Source organism: Anarrhichthys ocellatus, unplaced genomic scaffold, assembly GCF_004355925.1.
Source record: "Anarrhichthys ocellatus isolate YVR2014 unplaced genomic scaffold, GSC_Weel_1.0 scaffold33, whole genome shotgun sequence".
NCBI lineage: Eukaryota > Metazoa > Chordata > Actinopteri > Perciformes > Anarhichadidae > Anarrhichthys > Anarrhichthys ocellatus.
In genome coordinates this window covers 853,801-872,703 of record NW_022280063.1, presented here as the reverse complement: position 1 = coordinate 872,703, position 18,903 = coordinate 853,801, and the positions used below count along the sequence as shown (strand labels likewise).

The window sequence follows — 18,903 nt, the reverse complement described above, 5'->3', positions numbered from 1 at the left end:
ATAATAACGTCCGTCTGTCTCGTTGGTTTCTGCTTTGCAGTTTTCTCAGATGATAAAGCTCTACCAGTCTCTCGGTCCTGAGAAATTCCCCCTGAATGAACAAACCTTCTATCCCAATCACACGCAGATGGTGAGTGCCTCGCAGATATTGTTCTTTGTTTACACAACGCAGAGAAACACACACACACACACACACACACACAAAAGAAATCATAGCACTCCTTTGGCCCGTTTTTCATTAAATCTTTATTATAAAAATATAAAACACAGAAATTAAGTCAAACATTTCTATAACCCCTACAAGGACCCCCACCTCCCACCACGCACACACACTTCAGGAATCAGTGTTTACACACGGACTGTACACAGCTTCCTTGATTGGAATTTTCTTTTCTTTTGTAAGGATCAATCTTGACCAAGTGTTTCTGTGTTAAGCAGACGGTATATTTACACAAACATGAACCACAGAAATAGTGACACGGAAACGCCACAGCTGGAGAAAGAGCCTCAGCAACACGTATAAAGACAGAACGGACATGTTTTGTACAAAAAGAAATGTCTACAGGCATAGATTTGTTTGCTTTACACAATTATTAACTTCTTATAGCCTCTTAAAAACAACATGATGCCTAATCACGACTCTCTGTATGTCGCATACTCGAGAGGAGGTCGACAGGTTGAAGACTATTCAGACTTTAAAAGAAAAGAAAAACATTATGATGGATTGAAGGATGTTTTGTTGAAAGCAGAGAACTTGCGGTGCAAAAATTAAACTGCGTAGATTAACATCACTGAAATCAAATGAGTTTATTATAATTTATTAGGCTTTTTGTTGAGTATCGGAAACAAACCTTTGTTTGAATTCTGTTTTCTCATGAAGAAAACTAAGAGAAAGCGACACTTTTGTCATTTTGGAATGGAGATGAATGGATTAAAAAAAAAAAAAAAAAAACACATTTTGGGAAATAAGCTTATTGGCTTTTTTGCATATGCATGCACATTTCTCTATCCCTCTCATGTGTGTCTGTTAAATATGAAGCCACAGCCACGAGGTGGTTAGCTTAGCATTAAGACTAAGTTAAGCTAACCGACTCATCTAAGCAAGAAAGAATATAAGCATATTTCCCAAAAATGTCAAACTACTCTTTTTGAAAACAACCAACTTGGTCAAAGCCACAGTGATGTAAGATTCTCTGAGTGTTACTGATGTAGGGGCTGTAACAAATCTGTGTATGTTCATGGAATGGACTGAAGGTACAGCACTGAAGGGGGGGGGAAAGAGACTATTTAGTGACTATATATATATATATATATATATATATATATATAAAATTGTCACTAAAGTCCATTTGAAATAGTTACAAATACAAAAAGATTGAATATACACTTACAAAATATGTCACTGTCTGAAACCTCTGCTTCTACTTGACTTTCATTGGGTTGGTGCCAGTCAGGGGACTATGATCAGCTAACAAACTAAAGTATCTGATGTACTATACAGCTGGAGATGCTGGTCCTTCATTCTGCACGGTTGCACAGGCTGCGATGGTCACAATGTAGTTTTGACTGTTGCTATATATTTTTTGCAGATAATACCACATATTTACTGTGTACTCTAATAAACATATAAATAAATGCATTACAGAGGTTTCAGTTGAGTTGATAGTTCATTTCTGTAGCTTATGTTATATACAGCAAAAAATAAAATATCACCATCTGTGTAAGAAGTGAGCTCTTCCCTGCGTCGGCAACGTAACGCAGACATTGTTTTAGCATTTCTCTGATAACAGTGCTCAACAGAAAGGGCGTTGTTTGTGATATAACTGCAAAATGAGTTACATGGCAAACATTCAGGTAAGCAGAGAGTCTACCATCCATAAAGACGTTACAGTAAAAACTGTGAACATAATCAATGTATACTTTACTGTAAAACCATTTTCAAAAAAAATAAATTGAGGCCGAAATAAGAGGTATAATTTTCAGAGATCATACCTCACATTGGCACTCGATCTGTGTTGATGATGTGTAGAGTCTAATGCTAGCAAGTACAGTTCAGTAGCAACAATGTAACAGCTTTACATCTCAAATGTACATATCGACCATTGGCTGCTCTTTCATATAGCTTTCTCGATGCACAAAATTACCATAATACTGGGTTAGCAGTAGGCTAACTGCAGGTCGCTAATTAACACCAACGAGGCTTATTGATACTTAGAATTGTGTACAGGTCACTGATTTTCTTAGAGATTAGTTCTTCAAGGTCCTAAACTTCTTATTGGTTTTATAAATGTCTAACACCACTGAACCCTGAAGAGACCGTTTGGTGCAAGGACAAAAGGTATTGTTTTCTATCAGAAGTGCTACGAAGCAGGCACTGTAATGGATGTGGTCTTTTCTCTGTTTCATTTTGCCACTTTAAAGAGGCGGCCACCCAGGCAAGTGAGCTTAAAGAGTCCTGTAATTCTCTAGAAGTGATAGGGATGGGACGGAGTCAGGGAGGCGGGCAGTGGATTTTGGGCTAGGGTTCGTTGAAGTTCAGGGGTCGGTGGCATTGATGGTGGTTTTCTCGCGTGTAGCCATGCCCCGGTACCAGCTGCAGTAGCCCTCCTTCTGCTGGATGCAGGCGTAGTGCCGGGACTGGTAGCCGGGGTATCCGAAGTGGGACAGCATGTCCGTCCATAGGCACTCGTTCTTCGAGGTCACGAAGCAGGGCAGGTAGTGGCAGGGCTTAATCTACAGAGACAGAGGCAAAACTAAATATGGAGCAGGAAACAAAACTGGATACTAGCCACAACTACTGTAAACTCACTGTGTTTACTTTACTCAAATAGTCATACCTCCCTTCTTACTGTGATAATATATTCCCAATATATTTTTGAAACTTAACCCCACCCTTCCTTCACTCTTGTTTGTTTTCTTTTCTTGGCGTGTCCCTCTCTAATATGACCTCCTACCTTCATACTTTAAAAATGAAGATGGGTTAGAATAGTTTTCCACTTTGGGAAATATTTTTATATGATTTGTTAGTGAGAGTTGGATAAGAATATTGACTCTAGTGCCTGTACACTAAATATGAAGCTAGAGACAGCCGGCAATTAGCTTAGCTAGCATAAAGATTGGAAACATCAACGTTTTTCCAAAGCTTACAAAAACTCACATTTAGCATTTCTCAATCACTAAAAGTTTAATCTTGTTTAACGTGTTTAGAGTTGGTAGGCGTCTCTTTTTTAAAAGCTGGATAGAGCCAAGCTAGCTGTTTCTTTCCGCTTACAGGCTAACACTAAAGTAAGCTAACGGTCTCTTGGCTCTAGCTTAAAATGTATCGTACAGAGGTGAGCGGTATCAATGCAGTCACCTAAATCTTTCTTTCCTAAATTAGTATACTGTCAAAATGAATGACATTCCTTTAATGTTACCTAACAAGGTATCATTATTTATTTATTAACTTGTTGAAGCGAACAGTGATTGGTATCATGTAACTTTAACGACAGTCAGTCTACAGGCTAGAAGTCTGTGCAAAGGCCAAGTAGAATAAGCTTAATGGACCATTAACATATGAAAGAAATCTCACAGTTGTACAAGAGAAATGAGCTTTGAAGAAAGACAGTGATTGTATGATTTGGTTGAAATATAAAAGCGTGAACATGCACTTGGTGAAACATCCAGAACATGGAATCATTGCTCTATTGCTTTCAGCTTTTGCTTTCAGTCACTTCCTGCAGCAGATTATTAGATGAGGTGTAAAAAGGCATCTTTTTAAATGACAGCAATTGGTTAATAATAAGTGCAAACCCAGTAAGAGTACCCTGGCATTCGTATGCTTTGTGCTGTGTGAAATGAATGTCAGCCATCTTCCTGAAGCGGTGATGTTTTTGTAGTTTTCGTAATGATTCAATTCGATTTTACTCGGCGTCTCTCGTGCGTCACACCTCCAGGTGCTCGCACAAAAAGAAGCTTGACGGATGAATGTACACCGTGAATTGACAGGAAGAGTCGCATAACCACTCAGGGAGGTGATGAACGGAAACGCGGTGTTTAGCAACAGCGAAACGGAGTCATCAGCTGCACTTATCTGAATGAGCCAGCAAATTCAATTAGAAAGTTAGAGGACACACTTCTCATTTTAGGGTGTTTTTGTTAGTCAAGCCTGGAGAGTGTGTCCTCCACGGTTCACAGACGTTTCACGTGACTTCCGGGTTTGAGTGGTTTTAACGATGTGTGCAGAATTACTTTGTAACCGGTGCGACACGCTTCCTGCGTTCCAGCGCAGTACATCATCATCATGTCGAGGAATGCGGAGGCCGACGGAGCGCGTTTTTAATAAGTGTGATCATGTTTACGCCCTGGCTGTGCTTACCGACTCTCAGGCTGAGGTCTCAGTTGATCGATGGACTTCTCCGGATGCCTCTGGTCTGCTGCCATGTACGCTCCGAGCACAGTTTACAGGCGCCGGCCCGCACTGGGAACAAACGGGTCTCTCTGCTAATCCACTTATACTGATGGGGCCCCGATGGAGTTAGCAGATGTCCTGGACACTGCTGTACAGTAGGATGTTTATGAGGCAGGTCGACAGCTGCACAGCGACAGGCTGCATGTTGTGAGTCGCATACAAAAACGGGAATGAAGACTTGAGCTGGTTCCAGAGCTGTTACTTAACAACTCCCAGTGAAACTTGTTTTCTCTCCGTTTCGGCTTCTGCTTAACATCCATGATGAATTATAGTGGAAATTAGGCTCGTGATTCAGTCTCAACAACAACGATGACTGCACAACATCCTCCAAACCGTGAAGGTCGTTTCAAGTATGAGTAAATGGGTTTTGCATGACAAGTGGAACAGTAGCATTAATGAGCCTGAATTGGTTTGACCCTTCAAATACAAAGGGTACTTCTTTTAAAAGCATTTCCTTCCTCCTGTAATCATTAATAAGCACCCACGTGGCCTTTTATAGAAGTCACAGCGGTTTTATGTTTAGTTTTAGTAGTGAAATGGGGGGGCAGTGAGCTTTAGCCCCTCCTCCTCCCTCATCTTTCTGGTTTCCACTCACCCTGCAGTTGCAGCCCAGCTGGTAGCGATGGTTGATGCCCTTCTTCTGGGCCAATGAGAGGCGCTCCCACCGCTCGTTGAAGTTGCACAGCCCCGTGTAGACCTTGCCATCGTACACTCGACCTGTAGATGAAATCAGTGGAGGGAATGGGTCAACGCGTTGAGTCACGTGCCAATCAATCCAACGGTCGCTGAGATATTTCAGTTCGGACCCAACTGTTGCCGGTATCTCATTTTGCTATTTGTCTAATTTCATAATCCTGCTCATGTAACGCAGGATAATACAAACATACCGCTCAAGCAATCAAACTTGTTTATCTTTGGTAAAACAATCTCACATAGTAAGCCCCACACTAAACCAACACCCCTATTTCTGAATATCAAAAGGTCAGACATCTATTTTTAGTGCCGGACCGTTTGCGGCTTACCGATTCTTGAGACAGGTGCACCACGGCGACCTGCGACACCCTCAGGAACATCGTGAATTGTCACCATACATCTCCTTCACCGTGTTGTCACCACGCGGGAATTTGACAGCTCACAAATATGTGCTTCTTTCGACCCCTCTGCCTGTATCTGTATCCCCTGCACTGGGATTACTGGAGTCACTAGCAGGCTTATTACATAGTGTTGAGTGTGTGGCATGACTCAAATACTAATAACTACCAGAGCACTCGAGGCTCAATCAAAAGAGAGCCAAGCAGCTCCTCTCATAGGCCCTGATGCCTATTGCTGGTAATGCGGTCTTGATTGTATGCAGGGACTTATTATAGAACCTTGAGAGCAGCGAATGACATCGGTGATGTCACTCGCACCAGGACTCGGGTAAACAGAGCCACCGCTGCCTGGCAACGCCGGCTCGTTCGCTTGCAATGTGGGGTGCAGTTACAGTATTTACAGGTCGGGATGTAGCGACAGCTATATACGCCAAGCACCGCAGGCTCCAAAGTAAACTGCACCTCCGTTGGAAATAGCAACTCATAAAAAGCTTGTGCTGGAAAACGCCGGTCGCTTCCTGTTGGCTGTTGATGACAAGTTGTGAGAGAATTGTTTTCTGCTGTTCTGGCCTGCAACGTTGAGGGAAATTTGTTTTTTTTGTTTTGTTTTTAAAGGGCCCGTGCTTTGCCTGCTTGCACAGTGGCAAATGGAAAGGTATAAATAATGGGAAAGTGTGTCACAGGACAATTGAAGAAGTCCCTGGAGAGGAGTGGTGGACTATGTCAGACCAAACCAATCTGAAATACCAGATAAAACAAAGTTTTCTATATATTTATTTTCAAATATTCCAAACCCAAAGGCATCTCATTCGTAGCTGTTTCACCTTTCATAAATGCTGCAGAAGCGTACACGGACAGTGAAAAAGATTTGTGTCCTTACGTTTTGGCAACACATCTCAGGTACAATATTTAAAACGTACTTATTAAGCTTTGCACAGAGCTTTCGACCATATCCCATGGACTTCTTCTGTGAATGGGACTTGCTTGGGTGTCATCCTGTTATCACGTGAATGCAGTTCTCTACTTAGCTCACGTGATGACACCTTAAGGACATCAAGGATAAATGGTTGGAAAGCTCCTGGAAAAGCTAAGTAAGTGATCCTTGAGTTTAGAATATTTAACCACGGACAGTTTGGCCTTTTAAAAATAAGCTGTGGTTGACACACTCAAGCATAATTAAAGTTGGCACTGCAGATATTTTGTATTCCAGTTCCAAATAGTTTGGGGACTTGGGAAAGACAGATTTAAAAAAAAAAAAAAAAAAAAAAAAAAGAACGGTCAAAATCAAAGCAACAGATGCCGTTATATTCTGACTTTTGGACCAGAGGGTGGTTCAAGCTCGAAAAAGACAGAATCCTACACTTCCCATAATGCAACTTGATGGTTGGTTAAAAACCCCTCTTTGACCTTTCGACCCCTGTCGGCCATTGAGCTTACCTGTGATCAGGTACTGGTACTTGTTGATGTCAAACTTCACGCCGCACAAACTCTCCGAGGCGTCCGTGTAAATGTGCTGCACGTGCTGCACTTTGTCGAATCCTTTGTACATCTGCAACGACACGAGAAGCAGCGCTGGCGTTAAAAACCAGAATTAAACAACTCTTCACATACATTTTCAGGAATGAAAACAGTACGCTGGCTTTATCAGATCACGTTCCTTGAGGAATGCCTCTCGGGAGAAGGAGTGTTGGGCTCTGCCCTTAACTAAATCACAGATAACATGACTGTGTTGTGTAATGTTCTTCCACTTTGATGCTGTTTGGGCAAGGGCATTGCCAAACCGTGGACATCAGCTCCTTCCATTTATCCCGGGTATGCAGAGCCAACAGTCAGTGTTTGCCCTGAGAACTGTTGTGGTTTTTTTAATCAGTGTAATTTATTTGTCTGGGAACAACAGGAAATCCCTGTTTACACGCGTCGCCCCCAGAAAAACAGAGCAAACAGTTACTAAAGCCTGAAACTGTGGAGGCTTTAGGAAAGCTGAAGGCATTTGTCTCACAGGATTTGTTGAAATTTGGAGGGAATCGCATGCTATGATAGCCCACAAGGAAAACCACTGTTTGCAGTACAAACCAGCAGACTGTAATACAAATAAATAAACCAAGAGGTGCAAAGGTTGCCTCTAATTCCTGGGGATAATCCTAACAGTGATGATTGGTGTGCTTCGCTAACAAGAGGCCACTTAATGCTTTTGTACAAACTGGGATTGTACTGACGCAGTGCACGACTCTGTTGAAATGTTTACACTAGGAGCGAGGAGTTTGGTTGAGTTGTAATGCCCGTAAGCCCGCTAATCCTCCGGCCTGGCTCCTGTCTGAGCAGCAGGCCGATGTCAGCATCTGTCGGAAATATGCAGCGTTATGTAAGAATATAGAGGAAGTGAAGAGCAGGCTTTCATGCCAAGTATCCCAAACTGCTTTTCAGCTGTCACAAGGCGGCTGAGTGGGTGGAGAGGCAGTCAGTGTATTTCATTTTAAGGGTATTCTTAAATGAAAGAAACAAGTTTGTTTTTGTGTTAAAAACACTTTCCATGCAACGACCTCGTGCTTCCAATCAGAATCCAGGGTTATATAAAGCAGAGAATTTGTCACGTGGGGTCATTGAGCATGACATCGCAAACTCTTTCTGAAGCTTTTGCAATATGTTCCCTTAAGAAAAGAAAAAAAAAAAATATTCCAGCATGTCCAATCTGAGCATTCTGCTATATAGACAACAAGCATGTTCACTCCGCTAGTAAAAAAGACAGAAATGTACGGACTTCAAGTTGTTTTCATGACTAAAAGGTGTAAACTTCTGAGCTTTAGAGGTGTTAGTTGATGTTGACACGCTCACCTTCATTTGCTTGACTGTGTAGCGCATCGTTCCAAAAGGTCCATCTCTCAGAAGCTTCTTGCCCACAACTTTAGCGCGAATCACTGTGAAGAGAGGAGACGGACGTCAGACATCACTTTGAAATGGTTTGGACAAACTGTCACATTCCTCCAACATGGAACCATCCAATCCATCAAATAGCACTCTGCCTCGGCCAGTAGGAGGCATTAGCAAACCCATTATAAAGACCATTTCAGGACCGTTTGGCACCACAGTTAATCCGTTTATCCGATTTTCTGCATTGCTGCTGTTTGCCAAGGAAGACCAATGGGAAACAAACCGCTACAGAGACTTTTGAGTTTGACACAGAAATTAGAGGGAAAGAGGCCTCATCCATGTAGCAGGGCTTCATTCTCACTGCTGGTGTGTGGGATAAGTGCTCATACTGCTAAAGGTGGAACTTGTAGCAACCACAGGACACTTTTTGAACCTTGGTTTTGATTTTGTAGCTGTAGTTATTCAGATCAGAATTGGCAAAATGACTCCAATCACATTAAAAACACCAGGGTCACATGAGGGGGGGGGGCACTGTGTGTCTCCTGTTTCCTTCTATATTGGGATCAGGGCTGGAAAAAGATATTATCGGTGTGCCGGACCCTCATGTAAACGTCTGCGAGGTGAAAACGCTCAGTTGTGACTATGATTTGTTGTCTTTCCCTCGTGCTGGAGTAAAGGGGCTTATTGTGGAAGGCCAGGGAGCTGGGAGTGTAGAAATGAGGGATAATTTGAGCCGGTGAATACGAGTCTAACCAGAGCTGCGGGCCCTGCATATAGGCAGTCTCTCCTCTGTGAAGTTCACCTGCTGCCCACAGCCGACCGGCCGCAGACACAACTAACACTGGCCATGTTTGTTATCTTCTCCCGGTGGAATTTCCTTAACACATTCTTCAGGGGCTCACATTCCCCAGAAAGGAAAAAACAAAAAAAGCGGAGCCTTTCGTTCTTTTCCTGAAGAAAGAAATGAGGCGTGTGGCATGTTCTGTTTGTCTAGCTGTCCTACTTCCAGGCAAGTGGGAATGGGTATAAAAATAAAACTCAAACAGGAAGCAGTTACAGCACGGCCACCCAAAATTGGTGACCACACATTTATTTTGGACATGAAGACCCCAGTTTGAACTAAGTGTTTATTTAAACAACCTCAGAAAAACGTATTTCAAGCCAGTACGAACTAATCTAAAGAATGTGGCCACCCTGCAGTTTAGGAGATAGAAATATAATGTACTATTTGGTTCATTTATTTTGGTGTATTTGAGGAATCTTTCTGATCATGATCAGGATAGTTCTTTTCAAGTTGTCGTTGACAAAAGGACTCTGTGAGGCAGTACTGGGGTGCTTTGAGCTAAATGCTAACGTGAGCGTGCAATGACAATGCTAGCATGTTGATATTCAGCAGGTAATGTTTACCATGGTCTCCATCTTAGTTTAGGTGTTAGCATACAAACATTAGCTAACAAGCACTAAACAAAGTTCGCCACAGTATTGGACTAGGAGAAATTTAGACTTGAAGATGCCAATAGTTGGCTAGAAGTCAGGAGATCACCAAAGCAATTATAATGTATCCTCTGAAGACCACGAATGTCTCCATGAAAGTTTCATGGCAATCCTTCGAATGATTCTTAATATATTTAGCTGAAAACCGCAAATGTCAACTCACGGTGGCGCTGGACAAAAAGTCCGGGGATCACCGAAGCCATCGGGATTCATCCTCTGGGGATCATGAATATCTGCAATAAATTTCATGACAATCTACCTATTTGTGTGGACCAAAGTGGTGGACGGATCAACTGACACGGCTAGTGTTACTAATTATCATATTGTTGTAGTTAGGGTTAACTTCACCTGTTAGCGCGTCAGCCACGCGAGGCAGTAAAGGCACCACAAGTTAGCGCAACGTCGATTCTACAAAGTACCCACGAGTAAATGGCTCTTTAGAATATCCACCATGCATGAAACACGCTGCAATACAAAACGGAAAAATCTTTCAAACGGGCATGTGAGGCAACACACGGGGCAGATCACAGAGGAGATTGTTTTTCAACTGTCGACATTGTGTTTTAACCGACTGACTTCCACCGACAGCTTCACGATAAATCACACAACCAAGGCAAGCATTTCAGAGCCCCCTGCTTGCCCTTTCACAGGAACCTGCTGCAGAATATTTTGATCCGTTAATCTGTCAACTCTTCTAATATGAGCCTGAGAGCGCCACTGCCTGACGGACCTCTGCTAAACGTACCCAAATGCAGTTTGACAGACATTTGCCGCTGCAATTACAGAGGAAGCGGGGCACAATTACGGAGGAATGTGCAGATATAACGGGATACTTTTGCCTCTGTTAAACACACTGCTGCCGTTATTTGAGTCTCACCAACCCCCGAAACCTAGTTTCCTCCTCTGCCCTGACCTCAAGAGCAACCCTCAGGAGAAACAAGTGTTTGAACGGCCACAGGTCAGCTGCTTTCACATCCAGATAGGTCCCCTCTTGTTGGATGGCAGCCACTAATTGGCCAGTGATGGTGCCATCACCCAGAGGAATGTGTGAAGGGCCTCAGCTGCTGCAGAGACGGGACTGGTGTCATTCCTCTGCAGTGACCCCCTCCCTCACCGCCTCACAGTTCAGCAGTTATATTTACGTACAGCCACTACGTTACAAGTGTTTATATAACCCACAACACCCTGCTTCAACTGGTTACTATAGACGTACTGTGTAGAAATCAGTTTCTACCTTCTAAACTCTTTTTACATACAACTTTAACTTCCCGTACTTGTGTCTGTGTATATATATATATATATATATATATATAAATATATATATATAAAATCTTTCTACTCTTATTGAACCAATACTAAAACCACAGGTGATGCATATTCAAGCAGAAACATTGATTAGTTGTGTACTGCTGTTACTGTTTGATGCTTCACAAGTATTATGACTACTGCTAATGGTTAATAAGGTGATTTCGGCAGGATATAAAGACAACTGAAGCACTTATATTTGCAGCCTTATTTGGCTGAACTTTCCAGACACCATGAATCTTAAAGTTTCATTTAAATTTGAATACTATTTGTGCAGTAAATATATAATAAATGCACGTTAATAAATCTTTAATATATGATCTAGTCGAGTTGAAATATCCATCAGCCTCTCTATACTGTCATGTAAAGAGGCTCTCTCCCTCTTGCTTGCTAAACATGAGGAATTACAGGCCAGGGCCGTGACGCACAAGTATTCATCTTCTGCAGAGGATCTGACATACATTTTGAAGTGTGGGAGGCTTTTCGTGATAAGAGAGGTAACCAGGGTCTGACAGGAAACAAAGTGAATCCATTTCTCCCCCAGTATCTCTTGCCGAAAGCAGGGGATTACACAAGCGTGAAATGCCAATGTGAAATCTTAAGGTGTGCATGTAATTCAGTTAAACATTTATTTCAGCCTACGTACAATGTGGCAAACTGCAGGCATGACAAGAATAGGGTTGCTCATTCGCGTGCGTGCGTGCGTGTGTGAGAGGGAGAGAAAGGCAGCGGGGCGGTGACTGTGATTTTAGTATGCACAAAGTGGTCCAAGTTCGGGGAGGCGTGTGGGAGGAAGAGGAATTCTCAAGACGACACACCACCACGCTCGAAAAATAAACAGTGAAACTGAAGCCGCTGTAACGCTGGAGCATCGCGCCCCTAACGTCCTCTTACCGGTCCGCAAAATGCAAAGGCATGAGCTTTTCTCACTGCGTCTGATGCCCGATGATTACCAGGTTTCAACGAGGCGACAAAGGGCTCCCGTTGGATTGAGCCATGGGAATCTCTAAAGCATGTAGTCATTGGTATCCAAATGTGATGCCAGCTGACCTCAAAAACAACAAAGCCCTGTCTCCAAATTAGATTGTAAAAGAGAGTCACGGCCGACACCAGCCTGGACAGTTAGTCCGACGTTATCTGGGCGCGCTTGCTAACACGTTTCCTGCTTTTCATATCTCTCTCTCTTTTTCTTCACATTCGCTCACCTCTTCTGTCTCTTTCTCGCCGGCTGCCTTTAGACTAGCTGTTCAGATGATTACCGAACCGTAAAGTCCTGTTTGTAGTTCGATCAGCTGCTGCCGTTTGTAAAAGTCTGTCGTCATAAAGGTGACATTCTGGAGATAAATATAATTTATTACAATTGTTGCAAGGTCGATAAGGGTAACATTACTCAATGCTCCCTTTACAGCCAGCATAACTGAAGGTGAATAAATCATTGGCGTGTGGTGCAATAGTGGTTGTGTCAAGAGTGTGTGCTGGGCTGATGTCCACCCCCCTCCCCCTGTGTGGTCCTCAGAGAAAAGGGCGGGACGGACTGGACATTTGATACGCCTGGCTCATGGGACGAACATCGCAGGCTGGAACGGAATCCAGAACCTTTTGACATTGCGTCGTATTTTAGCTCACTTTTTGGGAAAGCTACAGATCCAAGCTCACATAACGCCTGTCACAACAGGAGTCCTGGCTTCACTCAGGTTATCCTCTGACACCTGTTGACCTGCAGTTGAGGAGGGAGTCGTGATTTAACTAAACGCCTCTCACGAGTGGAAGGAGGTGGAGGGCGTACTGGTACTGGGAGAGCGCCGTCGCAAAGCCCCAGGCCAGGTCGCTCTTAACCCGCTACGCAGCACAAAGCTGCTCTGTGCTGCACAGAAATACCCACGGCAGGGCGGGATCCGGGTCTCTTGATGTCCTGATCCTCCATCCCAAACCCAGCATACACGCATATCGCGCTAATCCCCGGCAACTGACCTGGTTCGCCGCGCAAGCACGTAAAGGTTTGCCCTGTCACCCCGAGCACTCGGGAACTAGCGCCCTTTACAGAGCGATATTAAATCTCCGGGGTCAGAGTTTACTGCCGGGCCTCTAATCTTGCTTTTCGGAGGGCTTTGGAAAAACAAGCCCTGCTTATTTCTGCTTGTGAATGGGCTGCTTCAACGCAGCAGCCTAATAGCAGCAAACAAGTCCTCCAGCTCACTGCCCGGTGCCCAGGTATGTTAGCGGCAAGACTGACGGGATATCTCTCACTTAATCAGAACGGAGATAAGCTGGCCAATTGCACTGTGGGGCATTTTTATACTGGAGTGAGATTAGCAAGGACTGAAACGGTAGTTAACAAAATTCACTCAAATGCATTCCAATGTCTCTTTAACATTCTACCATCAGAATGAAGGGAAAGCAAGACAGACCCCCCCCCCCCCTTAAATATTTCTATTTAAACGTGTCAAATGAAGAGAGACAGACTCCAATAACCCAATTGCCAACCCTTTAACCTAATTGTGATTCATCCAGTGGAGTGCGTGCAGGTGATTATGGGTCAGGGCCAAGAAAACAAGAGCTTTGAACTAAACTACAGGTCTTAAATTAGGAAGATTCAGGCCTGTCGCCTTTCCAACCCCGTACTTCTCTCTCTGTGTTTGAACCGGGCTTCGTGACACAAGCGGAAGCGGAGGTTTTAGCTTAAGGTGATAGAGATAGGATAGACGTTACATTAAAGAATGAACCAGGATTGGAGGAACACATTGTGTTATTTTACAGCGTATTCTGTACACATTCACATGATACCTCTGAACTGATGCTTTGACTTGCATTAACATTGGACCGGACATGTTACCTTTATTTTTAGCCATACGTGGAAAAAAAAGACAATAAAAGCAGAAGTTGGATCATTCAGGCTTCCTTCACACATCTTGAAAATCTGGATTTTGTTTATTCCAATTAAGGAAGTCCAAGAAAGTCAATTTTAACCCAGATTAGTGAAAGTTGCTGGCTGTGACCTTTGCATCCAACCAGTGTTGGTTGGAGAGGCAAGATGGTCCGCGTACATTCAAAGCACACCTCGAGCAAAGCAGAGACCTTGGAAATGGGATTTGTGGGGCTCACGACTGATCACTGCGCCCATTGAAGTCAGTCCCAGATTTTCAGTGGGTGCCAACACCACGAGCTATATCTGAAAGACTGTGAAATGCTTCGCATGAGTGAAGATGCTCCCACAGGCCTTGTGGTCAGGGTTTACCTAAGAGCAAGAGACATGAAGAGACCCTTTTGGGTCCTGGAGTTGCAATATCTGCCACATTTCACCAGATTCCTCTCATAAAAGAGGGGTTCTGAGAGGTCTAGTAGGCTTAATCTGAAACTCCTCCCCTTTAAGCCCCTTCAGAGGATTCACCAAAGCGTCGTAGCGAGTCCACGTCACCTGCACCTACATAAAACACACTGGTTGGGTCCTTCGAAGTTGGGCAAAGAAGCCTTTTCTTGGCTGCGTCTGGAGGAGCCTTTGGAAGAGGAAAGCCTTGTAGTGCGGTGATGATGTACTGTGTTTAGTTAATAGGACACTACAATTTGAGGTCATAATTGAAGGAGTAGTTCAATGGTTTTTGGAAAAATGCATATTTGTTCTTTGCCAAGAGTTATATGAGAAGATTGATACCACGCCTATATGTTGACTTTGAAGGAACAGCCTGCAGCCAATTAGCTTAGCTGAGCTCAAGACTGGAAACAATAGCAAACGGCTAGTCCGACTCTGTCTAAAGGTGACAAAATCTGCCTACGCGCACCCCCAAAGCTTACTAAATAGCCGGTTAGCTTAGCATAAGGATGGAACCATTTAGCCTGCCACCGTCCAAAGGTGACAAAATGTACCTACGAGCACCCCCCAAAGCTTATTAAGTAACATGTTGCATCTTAGTTGTTTAATTTGTTCTAAAGCCAAAGTGTCAAAGCTAGATTATTTTCACCTAGCTTAGCATGAATATCATAGTTACCTTACAGAATATTATACATTTTGGATTCATCTTGCGAATAAGCAAATTAGTGTTTCCCAAAATATCAAACTATTTATTTTGAGGATACAATGGTACCTGTAAGGATAAGGAATGAGCTTCGGGCATACGTTTAGGAAACATATAATCTTAATGTGATTTTGTAGGTGTATTTAACATGAGAAAGGGATTTTTCCTTTCCCTGTGAGCGTCAATAAGGACTGTGTAATCCATCACTCTCATCTCTACTGGTGACCACTAGTAAATGTAACATCGTTAAAAGTGACGTCAGAGTGTGAGAGTGTGTATAGGGGTTGCTGCAGAAACTAGGACTTCCCTTGTTAGTCGACACAAGACTAACACATGGGCTACACACATGGCTGCAGTGTGTGTGTGCTCAGTTTAGACTGAGAGATTATTGTTTGACAGTGTGTCAGGGTTTTAGAGAGCCTCATGACGGTTTCACGCTTTTAGGTCAAGTGATGAAGCACAACATCAGCCTCACTCAAAAAGACTGTCAGCTTCTGCCTAATATCAAGGAATGTGTGTGGCTTTAAGTGACGGGGTCGTCGGTCAAAGAAACTCGTGTCTGCTTCCCCTCTAGAAATCAGACGCCCTCCTGTCCCATCTGAGACATTTCATCCCCAAAACTTACCAGTGTTATCTAACGACACAGGCCAGTTTGGACTGGTGCTCCAGGCTGAGCCAGATCCCAAGTTCATATTATTCCGGGGAGTCAGAGAAAGCATAACCAGGCAGTAAAACAAGCTATGTAAACCCCCCCCCCCCCCCCCCTCGTCCACCGTTTGTGTACCAGAGGCCGAGCATATCTGAGTTACAGCCGAGTGGCTGCCCGACAGAGAAATACCAGAGTGTGCAGATAAATAAGCATGATTTAAAACTGTGGATCCTTTCATCAACTGCTGTTAATGCACACCACTCATACTTATTACCCTTTGAGCCACACAAACATGCCTTTATAGCTTGGAAACAAAATACAATAAAATGCAAATTTCATCAATTTGGGGATGGAAAGCATGGCAACGTTAGGGAACCCTTGACTTAGTGTAACAGCGTCACTTCAAGAAGCATCACTGGCGTACGCCACTGACCACAAACCTTGTTATATTATATTACAATTAAATAATAATAAAAATACAATAGTAATCTGAAAATGGCAGAAGTAGTAGTTGTGGTGTAAACATTTGGTTGAAAGTAAAAAAAAAAAAAAAAATTTAAAAAAAAGTAGTTAATGACAGATCTTAGTCACAATTTATTTTATTTACTAAAGTTCCTCTATAATCAAAAGGGGGGGGGGGGTCTAGCCTGAACGACGTGCATCCAGTAAACTGATCGCAGGTCAGTCCTCTCTCCTGCTGACAGGCAGCACTTTTATCTAAACATCTGCTGTCAGTACAGGGGTTAGAATAATAAAAGAGGCTCGTTAACAGCTGTAAAATGGTCGATGTGACCCGTCACCTACCTATGTCGGAGTTGCAGAAGGCGTCCTGCGGGTGCGACAGAGCGCACGAGCAGCCCTCCGTCAGCTGGTTAACCTGCAGGCTGCCGAAGACAAACAGCAGGCTGATCAGGTGCTGGTACACCGACTGCATTTTTTCTCTCCAAACTTTTCCACTCGATTAAAGCGTACGGGGTCCGGCTGGGCTGCGTGTAATGTCCAAGTCTCTGCTCTGGTCGTCGGCTGCGTTCTCTGCTCGCTCGTGCGTTTGCTCCCCTGGTCCCGGAGAGGCGCACCAGCCGTACATATAGCGCGCCCGGAGAGCTCGCGTTCACGCCCCCTCTCCACCTCTGCAGCTCGCGGGCGGGAGCGGCCAATCAGCGGCTGGTGATGCCATTAGGAGTTACAGACACCAGACACGATGACATACTGGAACTTTACTCTTATTTTCCCAGACTGACACCGAAAAAAAGAAATAGGTGCACAGAAAAATGAAATAGGATTGGCGAGCGGATGTTTATGCATATTTGGAGTTCACCATGCTTTTTCTTGTTGTACGGAAAATGGTTATTAGAATGGTTTGAAGTACAGGAAACTTAAATGATGTATGGAAACAATAATAATGCATATATTTGTCCTCATGCTGCAGTGTAAATAACTAGATTTTTGTTTTTATTATTTCATATAAATGATGTAAACTTAACTTACATTTACATTCAATATGATAATAAACTGATATTATAAATGAAGAAATAGGTCACACATACAGTTTCTCATGATAGGATAGAAATGTGTGTAAAGTTGTCCTTTATCTCCAATAGATATACCAATCACATCTGTACAAAACAAACAAAGTAATACAAAATATTGCCTGTTTTATGTTTTTTTTTCCTTAACAACATTTTCCTTCTTCTCACTTTTCACCAGAGTCTCACTTAGTCATCCCGCCCACCCCCTGACGCCTCCTTAATTAGTAATACTTAAAGTATATTGAATGCAGTGTGCAGCCAGCCTGCTGCAATCAGGGGCAACAGATGAAGGTTTATCTCTGAACGGTTAGAAACAAGAGCGGTGAAAGCAAACGAAGGCTCCAGTTTAGTTTTTACATGTTTTGGTGTCATTATTGGGATTAAGCAGCTTTTATTTATTTATTTTTAGTTAATCTTCAAAGACATTCAGCCTAAAGTAAAGGCATTTGTGCGAGCGATATGTGGCTCGCTTAGTCAGATTTTATTCTGAAGATGGATTCACTCCAGTTACTTTCAGGGCACGATCAGTGAAATTAGCCAATTAAAGCCTCTTTTCTCTTCTTCCCAGCTGTTTCCCCAGACCTGAGTGGAGCTCCGTTATCGCTGCAGAGGCTTATCTGCAGAGGCTGAGGGAGCTATTAAGGGTTGACGCTACTCACGGTTACATAACCAAGCTAGAAGTAATCAGGTCGGGGAACTCTGACCCTTAATGTGCCTTCATTAACAGTTATCTCAGTTTAAAGAACCTGCGTGGCCAGATATAGCCATTACTTTCTATTTCACATGGCAGTGATTCGATTGTGCTTTAAATGACCGTTTTAAAAGTGAGTTTGAATTAAAAATAAACGTTTTCTCATAATTTCATATCATCAAAAAATAACTCATTTATTTGCTACTTAATTCGTCTTTTACAAATAGACAATTTAGCTTGAGCTTATGATGAAAAAACAGGATGTATTGTTTTAGACTAGAATGATATGCAGGAAGTGTCATGAATTGTTTCACAGTTTCCATTCACCCTTCACCCGTGACTCAGACTCACATCAAGAATTCATCATCATCCACTATGTTTTGTTTCTTTCACGATATACACTTTCACTATTACCCAGAAAATAAGCCAGTGTTTGTTCAGCGGTGCGTTCAGGTACGTTACATCGACACATTTCTGCAGTCAGGAACCAACGGGAGGATATTTACCATCTGTGGAAATTCAACATCACCATCGTGGAAGTTGTGTTTTGTCAGAGGTACGGCCTCATCTTCAGGACCGGGAGCAGGTCAGCAGGTCAGCCTGCCGTTAACCATTGATGATGTCCGGCCAGATATTATTTCAGCCTCCAACCTGAAGTCTGAACTAACAGATTTGTGACATTCCTTAGTCAGACGCTGGGCCGGCATGCGTGACAGGTGGATTTGCATTTTGTTATGCCCAAAAGAGGCGATGAAAGCAGAACAGTTCAGACTCTCAGGAAGTCTCAGGGAAGCTGGGGAGAGAGGGGATTCTCTC

At 43.2% G+C, this 18,903-nt stretch overlaps 2 protein-coding genes across 2 annotated transcripts in view; one reads left to right on the top strand and one right to left on the bottom strand.

The window, feature by feature from the left end:
• Nucleotides 1–18,903, top strand: part of syn3 (synapsin III) — a 110,602-nt gene that overhangs the window by 55,859 nt on the left and 35,840 nt on the right. The window contains exon 6 of the mRNA XM_031865698.1: nucleotides 41–130. Within this exon, the coding sequence (XP_031721558.1) occupies nucleotides 41–130 (90 nt within the window). The remainder of the gene's footprint in view (nucleotides 1–40; nucleotides 131–18,903) is intronic.
• On the bottom strand, nucleotides 1,805–16,934 carry LOC116393397 (metalloproteinase inhibitor 3). The gene is made up of 5 exons (XM_031865699.1): nucleotides 16,672–16,934; nucleotides 8,374–8,456; nucleotides 6,979–7,090; nucleotides 5,046–5,167; nucleotides 1,805–2,733 (listed from the first exon to the last, which is right to left on the bottom strand). Exons 1-5 carry the CDS (start codon nucleotides 16,799–16,801, stop codon nucleotides 2,536–2,538), a joined length of 645 nt encoding a protein of 214 aa, XP_031721559.1. The 5' UTR covers nucleotides 16,802–16,934; the 3' UTR covers nucleotides 1,805–2,535.